General features: G+C 38.2%; 1 protein-coding gene across 3 annotated transcripts in view; it reads left to right on the forward strand.

Moving 5' to 3' along the window:
• The first annotated feature begins 3,395 nt into the window (after positions 1-3,395).
• The window catches only part of LOC134483996 (cytochrome P450 2C7-like), a 56,076-nt gene continuing 35,945 nt past the window's right edge, over positions 3,396-23,526 (forward strand). For 2 of the 3 annotated variants that reach the window (XM_063280346.1, XM_063280349.1), the window contains exons 1-4: positions 3,396-3,683; positions 12,682-12,844; positions 13,010-13,159; positions 21,771-21,931. In XM_063280346.1, coding sequence (XP_063136416.1) covers positions 3,447-3,683; positions 12,682-12,844; positions 13,010-13,159; positions 21,771-21,931 — 711 coding nt within the window. In that variant the 5' untranslated portion in view covers positions 3,396-3,446. Of the gene's footprint in view, positions 3,684-10,272; positions 10,430-12,681; positions 12,845-13,009; positions 13,160-21,770; positions 21,932-23,526 lie in introns of those variants that run through there. The other variant, XM_063280348.1, reaches the window with a different exon arrangement.

The raw sequence follows: 23,526 nt of genomic DNA on the forward strand, positions 1-23,526 counted from the left end.
TTGGCTGGGTAGCAATCATAGTGAGAAACAAGATAGAAAGAAAAGCCAGACTTGATCCTCTGGCTTATCCACTGCCTCTCTATGGTTATGTCTTCTCAGATGCCCTTTCTCTTTCTGGGATCACATTGTTGTTTCTGTTATTATTTGTTAGGAAAGTTTTTAGCCATGTAAGCAAGGGAAAGAGGCAAGACCTTCACACTCATGACCCTTCAGAATTTAAGAATGGGGAAAGGGAACATTGAGGACCATGTTCAAGAGTAAGCACAGTCCTCAGACACAAAACCTGCCTTCAGAGAGCTGGTATGACAGGAACACTCTCCCTCCTAAACCAACAGCCCAGAGGTAGGACCTTACTTTCTCTCAGCTGACTCCCATAAAGAGACCCACCATTAGTGGAAGGATTCAGAAGCCACCAGGTAGCCTGGAACAGGACACTTCTAGTCTCCATCTATGCCCAGAGCTGGGGCTGTTCCACATCTCTCTGAACCAAAATCTGCCAGCAGAGAGCAGGTCTCCCAGGAGCACTCTTATTTCAAAGATCACAGGCTCATGGGCTCATAGGCTCACAGGGTCACAGGCTTACAGTCCCACAGACCCACATTAGAGACACGCTCCACTCAGAGACTGTAAGACCAAGTAACATCGGAAACAACTAGATTGTGAGAGGCAAGAGCAAGAACCTAAGCACAAGAAACCAAGACTACTTGGCATAATCAGAACCCAGGTCTCCCAACACAGTAAATACTGGATATCCCAACATACCTGAAAAGTAAGATTTGGCTTTAAAATCACATCTCATGATGCTGTTAGAGGACTTTAAAGAAGGACATAAACAACTACCTTAAAGAATTACAGGAAAACCCAACCAAAAGGGTGAAGGAATTGAACAAAGCCATCTAGGATCTAAAAATAGGAATAGAAACAATAAAGAATTTACAAAGCAGGATAACACTGGATATAGAAAACATAGGAAAGAGATCATGAGTCATAGCTGCATTCATCACCAATAGGATACAAGAGATTGAAGAGAGAATCTCAGGGACAAAAGATACCATAGAAAACATTGACATAATAGTCAAAGAAAATTCAAAAGCAAAAATCTCCTAACCCAAAACTTTCAGGAAATCCAGGCCATGGGGACCCACATGAAGACAAGATGCACATATGTTGCATATGTACAGGTGTACGGGTATGTTCAGTCCATACTTGCTCTTGGTTGGTAGTTCAATCTCTGGGAATCTCCAGGGGTCCAAGTTAGTTGATTCTGTTGGAGTGCCTATCTTCTTGTGGTCTCTCAATCCTTCCCCAACTCTTTCACTAGACTCTCTGTGCTTTATTTAATGTTTGGATTTGTGTATCTGTATCTGTTTCCATTGGCGTCTGGGTAGAGCCTCTCAGATGACTGTTATGCTAGGCTCTGGTCTGCAAGCATAATCTATTATGTCTAGTATCCTTAATAGTGTCCAGGATTGGATTTTGCTTATGGGATGGATCTCGATTTGGTTGGCTCTTCCTCCATCTTTGCTCCTTCTTTGTCTCTGCACATCTTGTAGGCAGACTACACTTTAGGTAGAAAGTTTTGTGGGTGAGTTGGTGTCTTTATTTATCCACTTTGAGTCCTGCCTGGCTCCAGGCCATGGTCACTTCAGATGCCACATCCCGCACTGCTAGAAGTCTCAGCTAGAGTCACTCCCATAGATTCCCTGGGGCCTCCCCTTTGAGATATTTATTAACAAAGAGTGTAGTCTATGACATGGAAGGACATTTTAGAAGAGAAATATTATTAGGATTCCTAATGTGGAAGAAACAACTGGTAAAAAAAGTGTTTATAATTTCCAAGTCATTACATAATGACTTGATATTAATAAAATGGTATTATGAATTCTATTCAATTTTGTAATCAATATGCACTAATATTTTTTTTCAAAATGACATAGAAATGCTTCAAAATATGTGTTGATGGGTGAAGATACATGCCAATAAATGAAATGATATGAAGAAAAGTGTCAAGAAAAAGTTTACACAAAATCTTTAATCTTAGATAGAGTTGCAATGATTGCTGATACGCCATGCATCACTAACAGCTCCTTCCTCAAAAATCAAGCAAAATGTAGTCTACTTGAGCTCAGAGCCTCATCTCTCTCTAAGTATTCTCTAATTCTTATATTTGATAAAGGAAAAGTTGATCCAAAGGCCCAAAATGTCTTATAAGTAAGTGAAATTGTACCAGAATCAATATCTCTCCAGGCATAAAAAGATATCTGATTGTATGCATACATATAATCTATTTTGGGGGGGGATTTTAGAGTTATATAATATGATAACAACAAACTTCTTCTTTCTCTGCTGTAAATGATGAGAATAACCCTGACATTGGGCCACTGAAGTTCTGAACATTATAAAATAAATAAAGCTTTTTGACTCTAAGGTTAAAGAATATAATTATTAACTAGAGTCATGTTTATTTTTTGTGATAGTGGTTATCATCAATATATTTACATAATGAATAGTCAAGTAATTATGGACATAATAGTTCAGAATTGAGCTTTTGTTTATGTAGAAATGTCCTCCTTAGCCTCAGACATTTGAACACTAGGTACCCAGTTGGTACTGCTGTTTGGGAACACTTAGCTGGTATCAGTTATTGTTATTTTCTCTGTACAGAATCATGCTTAACCAGTTTCATATGTGCATTAGTGGAAAATGGAGAATCATGAAACTTTTCTTCAAGAATCTATAATAAAGTCAGGGTAATAAGCATGCTCGTTAGATATTCACAGTGGATTTTAAATTCTTCCAACTATGATCTGTGAGATACTGACAGTTCTTTTTGTTTCACCACCCTTAGAAAAAGAATAATGGTCTTTTATAATTGAGTAAAGATGTGTGACTGACATGTATGTTTTCTGTTCTTTGTTTTGTATTGGACAAGAGTAAAATAAGGAGCTATAAAGCATATGTTATTGAACAAAATCTGTTGGAATGTTTAGTATAGAAAATAAACATTTTAAGTATGCATGATCTTTGTGGTATGTAAATATATTTCTGGTTATTGGGGCAATGTAGCAGAAGAGCTGTCAGTTAGAGACCTGCCTATGTTATATAGTATGATTTTGTTAAAAATAAACATATTTCATTGAGTATATAAATATCATAAGTAATATATGTCTTAAGTCATATATGGAGGAGTTTTCTTGAATCTTAAAATTAATATATTAATTCTGAAGAATTACCAACACAATTTAGAAAATATTTGTTTACTTTTATTATCAGTAATTGGGCACCAATCCTTAGTATTAGCCAGAAATTCAAATGGGCACTGTATAAAGGTCAAAGTAAATGATATCTTATATTTATCTCTATCAAAGGGACAAAGATCACTTGATAGAGAGCAAGTGGGATTAAAGATTCCCTAATGGACTAATCAATGATGCTCAAAGAGGTGCATGTTGTTTCAGCATGTTATAAAATCTCTGTGCTGCCTGATCACAACTGCATCAGTAAGGAGGGTCTCCATGGATCTGGTCACTTTCCTGGTACTTACTCTCTCCTCTCTCATTCTCCTCTCACTCTGGAGACAGAGCTCTAGGAGAAGGAAGCTCCCTCCTGGCCCCACTCCTCTCCCAATTATTGGTAATTTCCTCCAGATAGATGTGAAGAACATCAGCCAATCCTTAACCAAGGTAAGTATTGTCGGTGATCCTGTAATAACTTGATAAGGAAGATAAATTAGAACTTCTTTTAAATGAAAATATAGTACTGAAGACAGTAATGTTATAAATAATCATAAAGTCATACCTCTCACCAAGTATTGTGTAGCTTATGCCTTTTATAACTGGCACTTGTCAGGAATTGAATAATGAACAAGGTTTCATGTTGAAGAAAGTTAGGTCATGGCATTAATTTATTAATTATTTTAGTAACTCAAATCCTGACTGTAGTTTCTTCTTAGCTCTTCCTAATATTTGGTTGTGAGTTTCCATCTATTTCCAACTGCTGATTGTTGAAGCCTATCAGATGACAGTTATGCTAGTCTCATGTCTGTAAGTATAGCAGAATATCATTAATAGGGTCATGGATAGGCTTTTTCTTAAGGAATGTCTCTCAAGTTGGGCCAGGCATTGTTTGGTAATTTCTTCAAATTTTGCTCCAGCTTTATCCATGCACAACTTGTAGACATGAAAAATTGTGACTTGAAGGTTTTGTGGCTGGGATGGTGTCCCTGCCTGTCCACTAAAGTTTTGCCTGGTCTTAGCAGGTGGCTATTTTAGCGTCTACATCCCCTACTGAAACAGTTATGGCTACAGTCACCCTCATAGATTACTGGAGTTTCTATTTTACTAGGTTCCTAGCTTGTTCAAGAAGGATTTCTTTTCTTTTCTTTCCCTTCCTTCCTTCCTTCCTTCCTTTCTCCCTCCCTTCCTCCCTTCCTTTCTCCCTTCCTTCCTCCCTCCCTTTCTTTCTTTCTTTCTTCCTTTCTTCCTTCCTTTCTTTCTTTCTGTCTGTCTGTCTTTCAATACACACCCCAGGGGATCAATGAGTTTGAGGCCCTTTCCATGTTCTCTCAGATAAATCATCTAAACTGACCCACGAGCCCAAGGCAAAAGAAGCAGTCATTAGAAGTCTGCCAACCAAAGATTAAAACAGGGGCAGAAGGAACACCCATTCAGAGCCCGCCCCACATGTGGCCCATACATATAGAGCCACCAAATTATACAAGATGGATGAAGCAAAGAAGTGCAGGCCGACAGGAACCGGATGTAGACCTCTCCTGAGAGCAACAGCCAGAATACAGCAAATACATAGGCGAATGCCAGCAGCAAACCACTGAACTGAGAACGGTACCCCCATTGAAGGAATCAGAGAAAGGACTGGAAGAGCTTGAAGGGGCTCTCAACCTTACATGAACAACAATGCCAACCAACCAGAGCTTCCAGAGACTAAGCCACTACCCAAAGACTATACATGGACTGACCCTGGGCTCCAACCTCATAGGTAGCAATGAATAGCCTAGTAAGAGCACCAGTGGAAGGGGAAGCCCTTGGTCCTGCCAGACTGAACCCCCAGTGAACGTGATTGTTGGGAGGAGGGCAGTAATGGGGGGAGAATGTGGAGGGGAACACCCATATAGAAAGCGACGGGGAGGAGTTAGGGGGATGGTGGCCCAGAACCGGGAAATGGAATAACAATAAAATGTAAATAAAAAATACCCAAATTAATAAAGATGGAAAATAAAAGAATACTTAAAAAATATAAATGTTACCCCCTTTCCAGGTTTACTGTCCGTCAGCCCCATAACCCCTCCTCCCTTTCTGTAAGAGTGTTCCCCTTCCCATCCATCTCCCCCTAACCTCTGTAAACAATCCCCTGAACTGGGAGTCCAACCTTGGCAGGACCAAGGGCTTGCCCTTCCATTGGTACCCCAACAAGGCTATTCACAGCTACATGTGTAGTTGGAGCCCAAGGTCAGTCCATGTATTGACTTTGGGTGGTGGTTTAATTCCTGGAAGTGCTGGTTGGCTGTCATTGTTATTCTTTTGGGGTCGCAAGCCCCTTCAGCTCTTTCAATTCTTTATCTAATTCCTCCAACAGGGGTCCCATTCTCAGTTCAGTGGTTTGCTGCTAGCATTCACTTCTGTATTTGACACGTTCCGTTGTGTCTCTTGGGAGAGATCTATATCTGGTTCCTGTCATCATTCACTTCTTTGCTTCATGCATCTTATCTGTTTTGCTGGATATATGTGTATATATATATATATATATATATATATATATATATGTATGTATGTATGTATATGGGCCACATGTGGTACCGGCTCTGAATGGCCATTCCTTCAGTCTCTGCTCTAAATTTTGCTTCCATATCCCCTCCTATGGATATTTTTTATTTTCCTTTTTAAGAAGGAATGAAGCATCCACATTTTGTTCATCTTTCCTGAATTTCATGTGATTCATGCATTGCATCTTGGGTAATTCGAGCATTTGGGCTAATATACACTTATCAATGAGTGAATACCATGTGTGTTTTTTGTGATTGGGATACTTCACTCAAAATGATATTTTCTAGTTCCTTTCATTTGCCTATGAATTTCATGAAGTCATTGTTTCCATAGCTCAGTAGTACTCTATTGTGAACATGTAATACATTTTCTGTATCCATTCCTTGATTGAAGGGCATCTGGGTTCTCTCCAGCTTCTGGCTATTATAAATAAGGCTGCTATGAACATAGTGGAGCATGTGCCTTTGTTGTATGACAGAGCACCTTTTCTTTTGAATATATGTCCAGGAGAGGTATAGTTGGGTCCTCAGGTAGTGCAATGTCCAATTTTCTGAGGATCCTCCAGACTGATTTCCAGAGAGGTTGTACTAGTTAGAAATCCCACCAACAATGGAAAAGTGTTCCTCTTTCTCCACATCCTCATCAGCATCTGCTGGTGCCTGAGTTTTAGATTTTAGCCATTCTGACTGATTTGAGGTGGAATCTCAGGGTTGTTTGATTTGCATTTCCCTGATGACTAAGGATGTTTAACATTTCTTTAGGAGCTTAGCAGCCATTTCATATTCCTTAACTGTTTATTCTTTGTTTAGCGCTGTACCCCATTTCTTAATGGTGTTATTTGGCTCTCTGGATTCTAACATCTTGAGTTTTTGTATATTTTGGATATTAGCCCTCCATCGGATGTACAAGTGTTAAAGATATTTTCCAAATCTGTTGGTTACCGTTTGTTCTAATGACAGTGTTCTTTGCCTTACGGAAGCTTTGCAGTTTTTTGAGGTTCCATTTGTCAATACTTGATATTAGATTATAAGCCATTGGTGCTCTGTTCAGAAAAGTTTCCCCAGTGCCCATGTGTTCAAGACTCTTCCCTACTTTTTCTATTACTTTGAATGTATCTGGTCAGATGTGGAGAGAGTACTCTCCTCCTGTTTCTCAGAGTATATCTCCCCCCACTGTAAGTGATTTGGGTATAGGGAACGGTTTGACTGGTTAGTTCAGATCTGGGCACAGATCTGGATCTTGGGGCTCCTGCAGCTGACTGCTGCTATATATATATATTTTTTTAACTTTTTGAAACTTAATTTTTATTTTAAATCTTTTTTTATTAACTTGAGTATTTCTTATATACATTTCGAGTGTTATTCCCTTTCCCGGTTTCCAGGGCAAACATCCCCCTCCCCCCTTCCCCCTCCCCTTTCTTATCGGTGTTCCCCTCCCCATCCTCCCCCCATTGCTGCCCTCCCCTCAACAATCTAGTTCACTGGGGGTTCAGTCTTAGCAGGACCCAGGGCTTCCCCTTCCACTGGTGCTCTTACTAGGATATTCATTGCTACCTATGAGGTAAGAGTACAGGGACAGTCCATGTATAGTCTTTAGGTAGTGGCTTAGTCCCTGGAATATCTGGTTGCTTGGCATTGTTGTTCATAAGGGGTCTCGAGCCCCTTCAAGCTCTTCCAGTTCTTTCTCTGATTCCTTCAACGGGGGTCCTATTCTCAGTTCAGTGGTTTGCTGCTGGCATTCGCCTCTGTGATTGCTGTATTCTGGCTGTGTCTCTCAGGAGCGATATACATCCGGCTCCTATCAGCCTGCACTTCTTTGCTTCATCCATCTTGTCTAATTGGATGGCTGTATATGTATTGGCCACATGTGGGGCAGGCTCTGAATGGGTGTTCCTTCTGTGTCTGTTTTAATCTTTGCCTCTCTATTCCTTGCCAAGGGTATTCTTGTTCCCCTTTTAAAGAAGGAGTGAAGCATTCACATTTTGATCATCTGTCCTGAGTGTCATGTGTTCTATGCATCTAGGGTAATTCAAGCATTTGGGCTAATAGTCGCTTATCAATGACTGCATACCATGTGTGTTTTTCTGTGATTGGGTTACCTCACTCAGGATGATATTTTCCAGTTCCAAACATTTGCCTACGAATTTCATAAAGTCATTGTTTTTGATAGCTGAGTAATATTCCATTGTGTAGATGTACCACATTTTCTGTATCCATTCCTTTGTTGAAGGGCATCTGGGTTCTTTCCAGCTTATGGCTATTATAAATAAGGTTGTGATGAACATAGTGGAGCATGTGTCTTTTTTATATGTTGGGGCATCTTTTGGGTATATGCCAAAGAGAGGTATAGCTGGATCCTCAGGCAGTTCAATGTCCAATTTTCTGAGAAACCTAGAGACTGATCTCCAGAATGGTTGTAAGAGTCTGCAATCCCACCAACAATGGAGGAGTGTTCCTCTTTCTCCACATCCTCGCCAGTATCTGTTGTCCCCTGAGTTTTTGATCTTAGCCATTCTCACTGGTGTGAGGTGAAATCTCAGGGTTGTTTTGATTTGCATTTCCCTTATGACTAAAGATGTTGAACATTTCTTTAGGTGTTTCTCAGCCATTCGGCATTCCTCAGCTGTGAATTCTTTGTTTAGCTCTGAACCCCATTTTTTAATAGGGTTATTTGTCTCCCTGCGGTCTAACTTCTTGAGTTCTTTGTATATTTTGGATATAAGCCCTCTATCTGTTGTAGGATTGGTAAAGATCTTTTCCCAATCTGTTGGTTGCCGTTTTGTCCTAACCACAGTGTCCTTTGCCTTACAGAAGCTTTGCAGTTTTATGAGATCCCATTTGTAGATTCTTGATCTTAGAGCATAAGCCATTGGTGTTTTGTTCAGGAAGTTTTTTCCAGTGCCCATGTGTTCGAGATGCTGCCCTAGTTTTTCTTCTATTAGTTTGAGTGTATCTGGTTTGATGTGGAGGTCCTTGATCCACTTGGACTTAAGCTTTGTACAGGGTGATAAGCATGGATCAATCTGCATTCTTCTACATGTTGACCTCTAGTTGAACAAGCACCATTTGCTGAAAATGCTATCTTTTTTCCATTTGATGGTTTTGGCTCCTTTGTCAAAAATCAAGTTCCCATAGGTGTGTGGGTTCATTTCTGGGTCTTCAATTCTGTTCCATTGGTCTATCTTTCTGTCTCTGTACCAATACCATGCAGTTTTTATCACTATCGCTCTGTAATACTGCTTGAGTTCAGGGATAGTGATTCCCCCTGAAGTCCTTTTATTGTTGAGGACAGTTTTAGCTATCCTGGGGGTTTGCTATTCCAGATGAATTTGCAAATTGTTCTGTCTAACTCTTTGAAGAATTGGATTGGTATTTTGATGGGGATTGCATTGAATCTGTAGATCGCTTTTGGTAAAATGGCCATTTTTACTATATTAATCCTGCCAATCCATGAGCATGGGACATCTTTCCATCTTCTGAGGCCTCTTCAATTTCTTTCTTCAGAGTCTTGAAGTTCTTATTGTACAGATCTTTTATTTGCTTGGTTAAAGTGACACCGAGGTACTTTATATTATTTGGGTCTATTATGAAGGGTGTTGTTTCCCTAATTTCTTTCTTGGCTTGTTTCTCTTTTGTGTAGAGGAAGGCTACTGATTTATTTGAGTTAATTTTATACCCAGCCACTTTGCTGAAGTTGTTTATCAGCTTTAGTAGTTCTCTGGTGGAACTTTTGGGATCACTTAAATATACTATTATATCATCTGGAAATAGTGATATTTTGACTTCTTCTTTTCTGATCTGTATCCCCTTGACCTCCTTTTGTTGTCTGATTTCTCTTCAGATCGTATAAATCTTTTGCCGTTCTCCTATATTTCTATGCTCAGAGTCACTACGCAGTTTCCTCTTGTGCCTGTGATGTAGGCAAATGTGGGCAGAAGTTGCAGTCTGTACTGCCCTGCAGTCTCAGGATTGCCTGCACTTCTGAGTGTTCAGTTCTCTCTCCCATGGGTTTGGGAGCAGGGAGCTGTGGGCTGGGATCAGATATGTTCTGGCCACAGTCAGAAACCAGAAGTGCCCGTTCCTAGAGTACTTCTATCTTTGTGTGTCCTGAGTCCACCAGGCAGGTCACTTGGAGCAAAACAGTTGGCCTTACCTCTGCTCTCAGGCATATAGTTGCTCCTGACAGCTGGCTTTCAGCTCTTGGTGAGGGCAGCAACTGGAAGGGTCCTGCCTCTATTGCTCCTAGTTCCCTGTTCCCAGGGCAGAGATGGCACTAGGTATTTTCCTCTTTAGACCAGAAGGTGGGTAGAGAGTAGTCTCCTCTCGTATCTCAGGAGTGTCCACACTTCTGAGGGTCTAATTCTCCACCCCCACGGGCTTTGGATGCTGGGAGCTGTTTGACCTGTTCAGTTCAGATCTGGGCACAGATCTCCACCTTGCTCCTGCAGATGACTGCTCCTATATTCCTGTGTCCAGAGGCACTATGTAGTTTCCTTTTGGGCCAGGGATGAGGACAAGGCTAGGCAGAAGTGGCAGTCTGTTCTGCCCTGCAGTCTCAGGATTGCCCGCACCTCTTGGTGTTCAGCTCTCTCTCCCATGGGATTTGGGAGCATGGAGCTGTGGGCCAGGATCAGAAAAGTTACAGCCACAGTAAGAAACTGTATTTTGATTGATATTAATAACCAATGATTATGAATTGCTGTTATTCTCATGATAATGGAGTGTGTGTGTGTGTGTGTGTGTGTGTGTGTGTGTGTGTGTGCGCGCGCATACACCTTCTTTTGATTTTATTTGTAAGGAATTACTTATTTCTTGTGTTTTCATGGGTATAGTCAATATCCTTGAGTTAAAGTTTTCCTTCCAGTATCTTCTATATGGCTAGATTGTTGAAAGATATTCTTTTAAATTTGGTTTTGTCATGGAATATCCTACTTTCTCCATCTATGGTGAATTTGAATTTTGCAGTGTATAGTAGTTTAGGTTGGTTTTGATGGTTTCACAGATTCTACAAGACATTTGTCTGGGATCATTTCATTTTTAGAGTCTCTATTAAGAATTCAGTATAATTCTGTTAGATCTCCCTTTGCATGTTACTTGGTATTTCTTCCTTGGATCTTTAAATATTCTTTGTTTGTTCTTTAGGTTTTATGTTTTCATTAATATACGGTGGAAATATTTTCTTTTCTGGCTCAATCTAGTTGGAATTTTGTAAGCTTTGCATATGTTCATAGGCAGTTTTTTCTTTAGCTTGGGGAAAATTTTCTTCTATGATTTGATTGAAAATACTTTCTGGGCATGTAGCTGGCAATCTTCTTTTACTCCTATCATTCTTTGGTTTGGTCTTTCATACTGTCCCAGATTTTATTAATGTTTTGTGTCAGAAACTATTTATATTTATCATATTCTTTACAGATGAATTTATTTATTCTATCATACCTTTTTATGCTTTTGATTATTTCTTTGATATCTTTTAATTTGTAGCTTCTGTTCTTTTACCTAATTGTTTTATCTCCAGGATTTTTATATTTGTGTATTTTTTGTTTGTGTTTGTTGGTGTTTGGTATTTATTTGTTTGCTTACTTATTTACTTATTTATTGCTTTATTTCCATTTTGAGATCTTAAACAGTTTTATTCATTTCCTCTTAAAGTCCTCTATCATCTTTATTGGATTTAAGGTCATTTTTTCATGTTTTAACTATGTTAGCATATATGCGGCTTGCTAGAGTAGAATATCTAGGCTCTGGTGGTGCCATTTTGCCCAAGTTTTTCTTGATTTTGTTCTTAAGCTGCTTTTACCAAAGTGACTGTCCCAGTTACTGGCAGGCCTCCAGGAATGCAGGCAGAGTTTTGAGCTGCACAATGGAACACAAGAGACCATGTGCAGCTTAGGACCCTTTGGTATGATTTAGAGGGTACTGGTTTGCAGGGAACTTGGAGGTGAGCATTTTTACCTGGTTTCCCCCACTGCATGCAGTCTCAGAGAATGGAGATACAGGGACAAAATGGAACACAGGGGGTAACGTTCAGGTTGCTTTTGCTTGGTGGCCCCTGGAGGCAAGCAGTCTGGGGCTGGTTCTTACCAAATTATCCTTGGTCCATGTAGGTCTCCAGAAAAGTTGGAAGAGCTCAGGAGACAGGGCATAGATCGTTGGTGATGGGCATATGAGACATGGAAGGCACACTTTGTGAGGGAGGGGTCCAAATGCTTATCCCTGGTGCTTTCAGGCCTCCAGGAATACAACTGAGCTATAAGTTGTAAATGGCGCTCCAGCTCAAAACATTTTTTAAATAAAAAATAAAAATCCACTCAAACTAGAAAATTTATGAATATTTGTTTTCTTTTTAAAAAACAGCTTTTCCGATTAGTTTTGTTTGGGAGTCAATAGTGAGTAACATTTTATTCAATAAGTCAGGTATACTTTTAGACATATATCTTTATTGAGGTTATCTACTTGACACTGGACTCTAGAGAACTAATACCTAATTTATCTAAATACCAATGGACATGGAGTAACACAAGAAATGCAAAAATATCATTCTGCATATTTAGTGATATTCATATCCATTTTTGGTTCATGCATGCCTAAATCTGGTGTTAAGAATACTGCCATATAAGGGACCAGTTTTTCAGGAAATACTGTATACCTGTGGTGTTCACACCTGCTTCTGCAGTGTTCATTCTCTGTGTTTGTGGTAGCAGTAAGCCAAATCTGGACTGATCAATAGAATCATTGGTGTTGTCTTAAAAATTTACACTTCAAACATTAATTGGGCCTAATTTTGCTGATTTATGTCTGCATCATTAAAATGCAAAGACAATGTTAGTGTGAATGAGGTTTACACTGTGTAGATTAAGATAACATATGTTTGCTAGTATTTGCATTTTCTTTCCTATTTCCAGTTTTCAAAAACCTATGGCCCTGTGTTCACTCTGTATTTGGGCTCACAGCCCACTGTCATATTGCATGGATATGAAGCAATAAAGGAAGCTCTGATTGATAACGGGGAGAAGTTTTCTGGTAGAGGAAGCTATCCAATGATTGAAAATGTTACTAAAGGTTTTGGTAAGTAAGTGTACATATTCATGTGTGTGTTGTATCATGTTTATATTAAGATATAAGTTTGAAAGAAAGGGGTGGACTTCCTTCTTAAGCACAGTAGGACGTCTCTATGGCTTCCATTTTCATCTGTTCCTAGCATCTATTTCTAGTATCTTCTCATTTCTTTAGGCATTGTTTTTAGCAATGGAAACAGATGGAAAGAGATGAGACGATTCACAATCATGACCTTTCGGAATTTGGGAATTGGAAAAAGGAACATTGAGGACCGTGTTCAAGAGGAAGCACAGTGCCTAGTGGAAGAACTGAGGAAAACAAAAGGTAAATACAAATTTATACATTTACATCTTAGTTAGGGTATGCATGGCTAAGTTATGTTGATAATGTTCTATCTAAAACAATTTCATTGTTTTTAATCAGAAATAACAATATATGCTTCATGTAATTTTATGCTGAGTTGTGGAACTATGTAGTCTTATTAGAATAGATGTGGTTTCCCCATTTTGTATCATTTCATCAAAGAATAAATGCTACTGATAAAGGTGGCAGAAGATATTTGCTTACATTTTCTTGAACTACAGATAAATTACACTGTATTAACTACAGATTCATTCCAACATCAAACTAAATGGAGGGAAACTTGAAGAAATCCCACTAAAATTAGGGACTATCCAAGGTTGCCCACTCACTCTACATTTTCAATATAGTAGTTGGAGTCCTAGCAAGAACAATTAGACAATTAAAAGAGGTTAAAGGGATACAAATTGGAAAAGAAGATGTCAAAGTATCATTATGTGCAGATGATATGATAATACAAATTAAGTGACCCCAAAACTTCCATGAGAGGAATGCTAAACTGATAAACAACTTCAGCAAAGGAGTTACGTATAAAATTAACTCAAACAAATCAGTAATCTTCCTCTACTCAAAGGATAAACAGGCTGAGAAAGAAATTAAGGAAAAGATACCCTTTACAATATTCACAAATAATATGAAATACCTTGGTGTGACTCTAATCAAGGAAGTGAAACATCTGTATAACAAGAGCTTCAAGTCTCTAAAGAAAAAAGTTGAAGATCTCAGAAAATGAAAACATATCTCATGCCCATGGATTGGCAGGGTTAATATAATGAAAATGGCCATTTTTCTGAAAGCAATCTACAGATTCCATTCAATCTCCAGCAAAATTCCAAGTCAATTCTTCATCCACCAAACCCAGTCACTACTGCTGATACCAAGAAGTGCTTGCTGACAGGAGTCTGATAGAGGTCTCCTGAGAGGCTCTGCTATATCCTTACTAATACAGATGATGATGCTTGCAGCTAACCACTGGACTGAGCACAGGGACTCCAATGGAGGAGTTAGAGTAAACACTGAAGAAGTTGAAGTGGTTTGCAACCTGATAGGAAGAACAACAATATCAACTAACACTAACTAGACCTCTCAGAGCTTCAGGGACTAAACCACCAACCAAAGTGTTGGGAGACATTTAATGACTGCTTCGATTTCTTAGGGGTTACAGAACTATTTGGATTGTTTATCTGACCCTGATTAAACTTTGGTACCTGGTATCTGTCTATAGAATTGTCCATTTCATCCAGATTTTCCAGTTTTGTTGAGTATAGTCTTTGGTAGTAGGACCTGGTAATTTTTTGAATTTCCTCAGTTTCTGTTATGTCTCCCTTTCCATTTCTGATTTTTTTAATTTGTATACACTGTCTGTGCCCTCTGGTTAGCCTGGCTAAGTATTTATCTATCTTGTTGATTTTCTCAGAGAACTAACTTGTGGTTTTGTTGATTCTTTGTATAATTATTTTTGTTTCAACATGGTTGATTTCAGCACTGTTTGATATTTTCTACATTCAACTTCTCCTGGGTGTATTTGCTTATTTTTTTCTAGAGTTTTCAGGTATGCTATCAGGCTTGTTGGATACATTATATATGATTTTACAACCAAACAGCTCTGCCAAGGGTCATGCAGGAGAAATGACAAATGGCTTTAGAATTTATGTAATTCAGTCCATGGGTTACCATAGCACTATGGGAGGGCCTTTTTGTGTCACAGCCCTGAGACCTATGTGTCCCGTGGACATTATGCTGTTATGGAGTTCTGCTCTGTTTGTTGCACTCTTAGTTTAAGAGTTATATGAAAACTTTAAGCAGGCTTCCATTCCCTCACTGGGAAGTCTTGGTGGCATTCACAATATTAGTGCCTGATTTATTTTTGGCATTACTACTGGAACACCACCTTAGAGAAGAACTTAGAGATTTAGATTGTGAACAATGACTACCACCCTTAGAAAACTTTGGGAAAAATAAGTCAGTTAAGCTTGGTTGAGATAATTTTTACTACTGTCTCCGATGTAAAAAAATCTTAGGGAACAGTGTGAAGTTCAGAAAGGTACACTTTTAGTTAAGCTAGGGACCTTTTATGGTCAGGGAACAAGAACAGTGTCATTATTCTCTGATGTCATTACATCTCATTGAGGATGGACTGGTGATAACTGATTTCATATATCATTTTTTGCATTCAGCTTTCCGATATGATTTATTAACTATTGTTGATGAGTAGATGTACATTTTGAGGATTTAAGACAGATATGACTGTGAGTAAGAGAGCTGAACACCCAAAGTGCAGACCATCCTGAGACCTCAAAGCAGACTGCCACTTCTACCCACTTTTCCCAATATTGCTTGTTCAAGAGGAAACTTCATAGTGCCTCTGGACACAGGAATATAGGAACAATCAGCTGCATATACCTGCCATTCTGGTCTTTGCCCAGAACTGAACTGAACTGGACAAACAATTCCCTGAACCCAATCCCTCAGGGGAGAGAGTTGGACCTACAGAAGTGCAGACACTTCTGAGAAATCAGAGGAGACTACTCTCTGCCCACATACCCCACCAAGAGGGAATCACGTAGTGCCAGCTGTGCCTGCTGGATGCAGGGAACTAGGAGCAGTCAGGGACAGGACCCTTCTGATTCTTGCCTTCATCGAGAGCTGAAAGACAGTAACCAGGAGCACCTACACACCTGAGAGCAGAGATAAGACCTATTTTTCTGCTCCAAGTGACCTGCCTGGTAGACTCGAGACACTCAGAGGCAGAATTCCAAATCCAAACAACCCTGAGATTCCACCTCACACCAGTCAGTCTAAGATGAAAAACTCAGGTGATAGCAGATGCTGGCAAGAATGTGGAGAAAGAGGAATACTCCTCCATTTTTGGTGGGACTGCAATCTGGTTCAACCACTCTTGAAATTAGTCTGGAGGTTTCTCAGAAAATTGGACATGGCACTTCCTGAGGAGCCAGCTATACTTCTGCTGGGCATGTACCCAAAAGATGCTCCAACATACAACAAAGACACATGCTCCACTATGTTTACAGCAGCCTTATTTCTAACAGAAGCTGGAAAGAACCCAGATGCCCTTCAAAGGAATGTATTAAGAAATTGTGGTACATCTACACAATGGACTATTACTCAGTAATCAAAATCAATGACTTCATGAAGTTCATAGGCAGATGGAATGAACTAGAAAATATCATCCTGAGTGAGGTACCCCAATCACAGAAAAACACGTATGGTATGCACTCAGTGATAAGTGGATATTAGCCAAAAATCTCGAATTACCCACGATGCAATCCACAGACCACAGGAAGCTCAAGAAGAAGGATGACCAAAATGCAGATGCTATCACTCCTTCTTAAGAGGGGTAGCAAAAATGTCCATAGGAGGGGATATGAAGGCAAAGTTCACAGCAGTGACTGAAAAATGGCCATTCAGTGCCTGCCCCATATGTGACCCATATGTATACAGCCACCAAAGCTAGATAAGATTGATGATGTTATGAAGAGCATGTTGAAAGTGATTGCATATACATCTCTCCTGAGATACACAACCAGAGTATTTCAATTACAGAGGTGAAGGCTAGCAACAAACCACTGAACTGAGAATGGTGCCCCCTTTGGGGGAATTAGACTAAGGGTTGAAAGAGCTGAAGGGTCTTCAAACCCATAAGTACAGCAATGCCAACCAACCAGCAATTCCAGGGATTAAACGACCATCCATATACTGATCCAGGGCTCTGACTGAATAAGTAGCAAAGAATAGCTTTGTTGTGGCACCAGTGGAAGGGGAAGCCCTTGGTCCTGCCAAGGGTGGACTCCTGGTTCAGGGGAATGTTGGGGGGGTTATGAGGGGTGGTTGATTGGGGAAACATCCTTATGGTGGAGAGAGAATGGGAGGGTGATTATGGACAGGAAACCGGGAAAGGGAATAACATTTGAAATGTAAATGAAGAAATATGTCTAATAAAAAAGATAGATATGACTGATTTTTATATAAAAGTTTAGATTTGTGATTATGATTTTACAGGATTACTTTTAAAGATAAATAGTATTGTAATACTTCTTTCTTTATAACAGCAAATTGCTGCCTTCCAGTAAGAGAAAAAACCGTGAGAAACTCTCTTGCTTGCTTACATTTTGTTAAACTATAGATGTTGCTTGTTTATGAATGCATATGATTTTTTAAGATTAATTTGATCTTTACATGCGCTATGTAATATTATATTTCCTAAAGTTAGGAGAAAACATACTGTTTCTTCATAATCATTCACCAGAAGAAAACTAACATGTAATCACATTATAATTATATACTGCTTGAAAGATTTTGCTGGGATATATGAGCTGTAGAAGAAAGAATAAACTAAGATAGGGTGTGGCTAGAACATTGTTTCTCTCATGCATCAACTATGTGTATGTGAATGGTTTGGCTGGGACATTGCCTCTCACAGCCATCAGCTGTAAGTGTGTGTGTAGAGTTTGTGCAAATGGGACTTGGAACATTGTTCCTTCCATCCACCAGTTGTGTGTATGTATGTATGTATGTATGTATGTATGTATGTATGTATGTATGTGTGTGTCTATGTATATATGTATATATGTATGTATGTAATACTTGGACTTTGCATGCTGAAGCTTTTTTCTAACCATTCAATAGGTGAATATTTATTTGTCTGTCTGATCATCTGTATGCATGTGTGTATGTTTGTATGTATATATGCAAGCATATTTGTGTGTATGAAGTTGGACTCTGCTTTTTGATTTGTCCATTCTGTCTGTGAGTGTGTGTGTGTGTGTGTGTGTGTGTGTGTGTGTGTGTGTATGAACTTTCTCTTTCATCCTCTTTCTCTCTGACCCCAAGGAGTTAAAAGAGTTCATAGGGTTTTTTTTTTTTTTTTGTTGTTGTTGTTTGGCTGTTTTTTTGGGGGGCGGAGGACTGGCAATATAGAGTGCCAGACCCAGTCAATTAAGTTCCCTTCCTTCAGCAAATATGTCTGCTGAGCAACTTCTCTAATCTGCCTTTAGCAGCAGCCCCTGTAGGTATCTGGATCAACCCTTGTCAGTGACTTTAAGCACTGACCTCCAATGGTTCAGTTTACCCACCATGTGGATGACAAAGCCAGTCACTAGCAATTAACAACTTATGAAACCAATAAGTGGGCTTATCATTACAGAGGTTAATTTTCCTCACCCCATCAGTCATATATAGCTCTCTGTCTAAGAGTAGCGTCTGAGCTTTTTATCTTCCCACATTAACACTCCTAATGATTCAGTCATTTTTCTAATTATTTTTGCAGCCATTTCCAGGACAAGTTTTCACAATAGATTTCATGCTATTCTTGTTCTTACAATGTTTCTGCCTCCTCTTCTGCATGTTCCCTGATCTACAAATGGAGAAGTTGAGACTTAGATGTGTTGGTTGAAGTTGATATCCCTACAATCTGTTGATATCTGCATTGTATCCAATTGTGCCTTTCTGTGATGGTCCCACATATGCTCTAAGAAGAGATATCTTTTATAAGGTGTGGCAGCTATACTTTTAGAGGAATTTGACACTTCCTCTTCCAGAAGCTAATAATTGCAAATAATCCCTTCACTATGTACAGCACATCATGCCCAGCTACCGTTTTAGGATATGTTATGACTTTGGCTTGCACAGGTCTTGCTCATCCTATTATATTTGCTGTGACTTCATATGTGCAGCTGTCCTGCTGTGCCCAGAAGACATTTTTTCCTTGTGGTTATCCACCACCTTTCTGTTCCCTATTTCTCAATGGTCCCTGAATCTTTCAAGGAAGGAGGATAATACATAAGTTATATTTAGGACTGAACATTTTGAAGTCTCTTATTCTTTGCTCTGTGTTCTCTTGTTGTCTCTGTGTTGGTCATCATCTACTATAAACAGAAGCTTCTCTGACAGTGGTTAAGAAATGTCATGTATGTGTGGCATTCTTCTAGAGTACAATTGACATATTATAGACAGCCATACTTTTAAAGAAAGTCAAATAATTCTGTCTTAAGAACTAAGAAGTGCCAGTAATTCTTGACTATTGGTGGAACTTTGGAGCCATCTCACCTCTCCATCCTTTATGATCTAGTCGTATTCATTCCAGAGATTCAGGGACATTTTAATTAATAAAAATCAAGAAATATAGTCAATTTAATTATTTCTTCTTTTATATACTCAGAATTCTGACGTATGTTCTAATAAAATACATATGACATCCCAGATCTTTAAAAATGCATAGAGAAGCTGTGGAAATATTTTCAAACTAAATCATTTTTTAAATTAAATCTCAACTATTTCAACTAACTCTGCTGCCTGCCATTTCTACACAAGTTAACTCTTTGTGAGTGTTTGTCTGAAAAAAGATTTTTCTTTTCCTACTACAGTGGATGGTACTACTCAACAAGTTTCTGAAGGAAAAATTTGATTAGCCATTTGATTTCTAATGATTTTTAAGTTAGTCTTCCAAATAAAGAGAAAGGAAAGAACGAAAAATCAAATTTAACCTGTGGGTAGCATGTATACACTCTTGAAAATTCCCAAATGTTTATCTTCCACTCCTTTTTGGTAAATTAAAACATTACTTGACAATATAGAATATAATTATGTTTTAAAAGTCCAGTATACTAACAGCAATTGTAAGGATTTTATTTTATTTAAATGTTCATTAATTTATTCAGAAAAGTGGTAATTTAATGATCCCTATGTGAAGTCTTCAGACTTAAATTAAGGATCACCTGGAAAATAAAGACTACTGATCATTTGATCAAAAAAATTCTCTATAGAAAGGACATCAGAAGAAACTTCCCTGAGAGATGGCTTATCACCTAGGAGAGTATGTTTCTCCAGAGGAGAAGCAATGGGTTCCCAGCAACTATATAAGGTAGCTCCATGACATATGACATGCTTTCCAGATCTCCCTAAGTATAAACACACACACACACACACACACACACAACACAACACACACACAGACACACACACACAACACAACACAACGCTTCTGTGATGTATTCACAGAACTAAAAAAAAGAATTTTCTTATGAATTTTGAACCTGTAATATTATTGACATCAATGTGATGCATAATTTTAAGCATTATATTTACACAGAAATTTGATGATGATGATTTTTGAAAATGTTTACAAAAGTATAAATCTCGTTTTCCCCCAGACATTTTGTGTAAAGTGTGATTGAACATGCTTGTTATTTAGTTCTCTTGTAAAAAAGATCAATACTAATAGTATATATAGTGAGGGTTTCATAAAGATCCTTATTGTAGTGTACCATGTGCTTTGAACATGCTCACATACCATCACCTTTCTGTAAATTCTATTTCAGTTTTTCCTATTCCTTCCTTCTCCAGAATTGTTACTTAAATATTTGTGTTTATTTTTAGTTTCTTTATATAAATGCTTACCTACAAATATAGGAGTGCACCACTAACATGCTTGGTGGTCACAGAAGTAAGGAAAGTGTGTCTGGTGATCCCCCTAACTATGCAGTTTTGAAACCAATTCTCCATTCTTTCCAATGTCTTTCTGAGGGTTCTCGGGTATCTATATGCGATCCTTTCTGTTTATCTCTCAGAATCCTGTCTACAGCTGAGATAAAGACCTAGTACTGACACTTCTCTTTTCCATGACTTGGGTACCATTAGCTAAAAATGTCTACCTATGGACTGTCTTATCTTCTAGCACCTTGTGTTGTTGAGTTCCTTTGTGAAATTTCTTAATCTTTGCCCTAAGCACCCTGAAACTTTGGCCTATGGTACAAAATTGTGAATGCAAGACATGGCACTCAGCAAAATATATCGCTTTCAGGTGACAAAATGAATATAGAAGTCTCTATCAATTCTTTCATGTTTTTCCCCTCCTAGAATATGTACGGTAAAATTTTATATTTAATTTAGTCATATCAACAAATCCACAGAGAACTGGCTGTTCTTGGAGTTGCACCATCTTCTTGTATAGCAAGGAGCAGTTCTCATCATGGTTTTTCCTCTCATACGGAAACCACCTGTAGTGTGGTCCTCTCCTCCTTTTTTGGATCAATAGTTGCTTTTTTGATTTATTGATTGTGGATACACAACTTCCAGGTATACACTTTTCTATTTCCTTCTGAGTATCAAATAGCCTATAGGCAGTGAAGTAAGATAAAATTCTGCTCTGAATCTCTGAATACATGAAAATTTTATTATAACGTTTTTGTTTCCTTTCAGTACAGAAGAGAGTTAAAACTGTTGAATTGGTATAATAGATTTTCCTTAAGAGTTTTAAACCTGTAAGATCATATACCTCAATATGATGCAAAATTGTAAGCACTATATCAGCACAGAAATTTGATGATATTGGAAAATATTTACAAACCTATAAATTTTGCTTCTCCCTAGAAAAATCACCTCAGGTTTAAGATCAAAGAGATATGTGAATTTTATATATAATAAATGCTTAGCTATTAGGAAAATTGTAGGCAAGATATGATTTAAAACTCCTAAAGAATATTTACCTTTTAACAGAAACAACGTGTCTTATTTGTCTATTTTAATGGTATTTTTCTAATTTTTTCTAAATCTTCAGGCTCACCCTGTGACCCCTCCTTAATCCTGAACTGTGCTCCATGCAATGTCATCTGCTCCATTACTTTCCAGAATTATTTTGATTATAAAGATAAGGAAATGCTTACGTTCATGGAAAAAGTGAATGAGAATCTCAAGATTATGAGCTCCCCATGGATGCAGGTGATGTCAATATTTTTTTAACTTGTGAGAACACAAATGATACTTTACTGGCACAGATCTAATTCAATATTTCCCAAAAAGTGATGTGATAAGACACCTTGGTTCTGACCAATGTATTATGTAAAGAATATTCATTGATCTTCCCATGAATGTACAGAGAACTGTTGGTATAAAGCACAACATTTAATACACTTAAAGTGTGCCCAAAAAATCACAGGACATTATTCAATGCAACATTCTTGTTGTCTTTAAACTACTAAGCAATGCTCATCATATTTCTGGGCAGAAATACCTTAGTTTAGAATCAATATTCTCGTAAGGAGAAAGAATATCAGTGGCAATGAAATCTGCCTTGAAAGCATGTTTATTTTCAATGCTTTGATTTTTGAGCCACAATCCTAGTGATGAGGTGACAGGTAGAAATAGAATATGAATAGTTCAATGCTGTGTAGACCACAAATGTCCTTACATGGTTGTCATAGCTCGAATTAGCATCTCCTGAATTCTGCATAATAACTTTGTGGTCATAGAGAATCTTGTAAGTGGTATGATGTACATTTGCATTCAAGGCTCTTAGGAACCCCAACCACTTCTGAATATTCACTCTTTGCTGAGACTGGTTTTAGGAAGTTAAATATACCTTTTGTTCTGTAAATCAAGTCACTTAACACTTCCCTTCTGCTATCATCTGAATACTATAAATGGCAATAATTAACATATCATATTTCAAACTCAATAATGTGGAAACTTATGATCTTTGATCAATTGGTCAGGAATTTTTCACCCAATTCTTTCTATACTCAGAGGGCATTACATTATTCCATGCCTGAAATGAAATGCATTTCTTTATGTTAGACACCATTTTTATTCATGTCTGCATTCATAAACCCATGCTGGACATTGTATATATTTTAGATATGTGCATTTCTTCAAATCTATCCATTGAAAAGGATTCTTTGGCAAATGTATAGTGAATATCATTTTGTATGTGTGTAGTAAATTAGCACAGAGGGTGCTTTTCTTTATCTTAGCTAGTTGCCCAACAATGACACAGATAGATCAAGACAGTTTCCAAGTTAAAACATAATATCTAGCATTAAAATTATATTGTAATTCTCTAATCAAATCTGTCTGTCTACCAGCAAAATCCCCAACCATTTGAATTTTTGGATTGGTTTGACTATCTGGAATTCAAATGTATATTGCTTTTTATGTCTGTCTAGATCCCTTCCTCATGCTGAATCCTCTCTTCCTTTCTCTTCCTTATCCCCTGGCTGGTAAAAGTCCTGCCCTATACTTTCTATTGCCTAGTTATTTCCAGCTTTTATGGACAAGTCAGAGAATAAATGATGAACCTTGTTTACACAAACCTCATACAAGAGTTGCTTAACATAAGCAGTATAACGCTGTCTCAGATTGAAACAAGAGAGTAGGATAGGGTAATCAGCATTTGAGTGATAGAAGGATACATTTTACACAGTACACAATATATTATGCCTATAGTCAGGGACTGAAGAGATGCATCAGTCCTTAAGGTTGTGTGTTACCTTCCAAAGGATCTGAGTCCAATCTTCAGTACCCATGCCAGGTGGTTC

Source organism: Rattus norvegicus, chromosome 1 (assembly GCF_036323735.1).
Source record: "Rattus norvegicus strain BN/NHsdMcwi chromosome 1, GRCr8, whole genome shotgun sequence".
Classification (NCBI taxonomy): domain Eukaryota; kingdom Metazoa; phylum Chordata; class Mammalia; order Rodentia; family Muridae; genus Rattus; species Rattus norvegicus.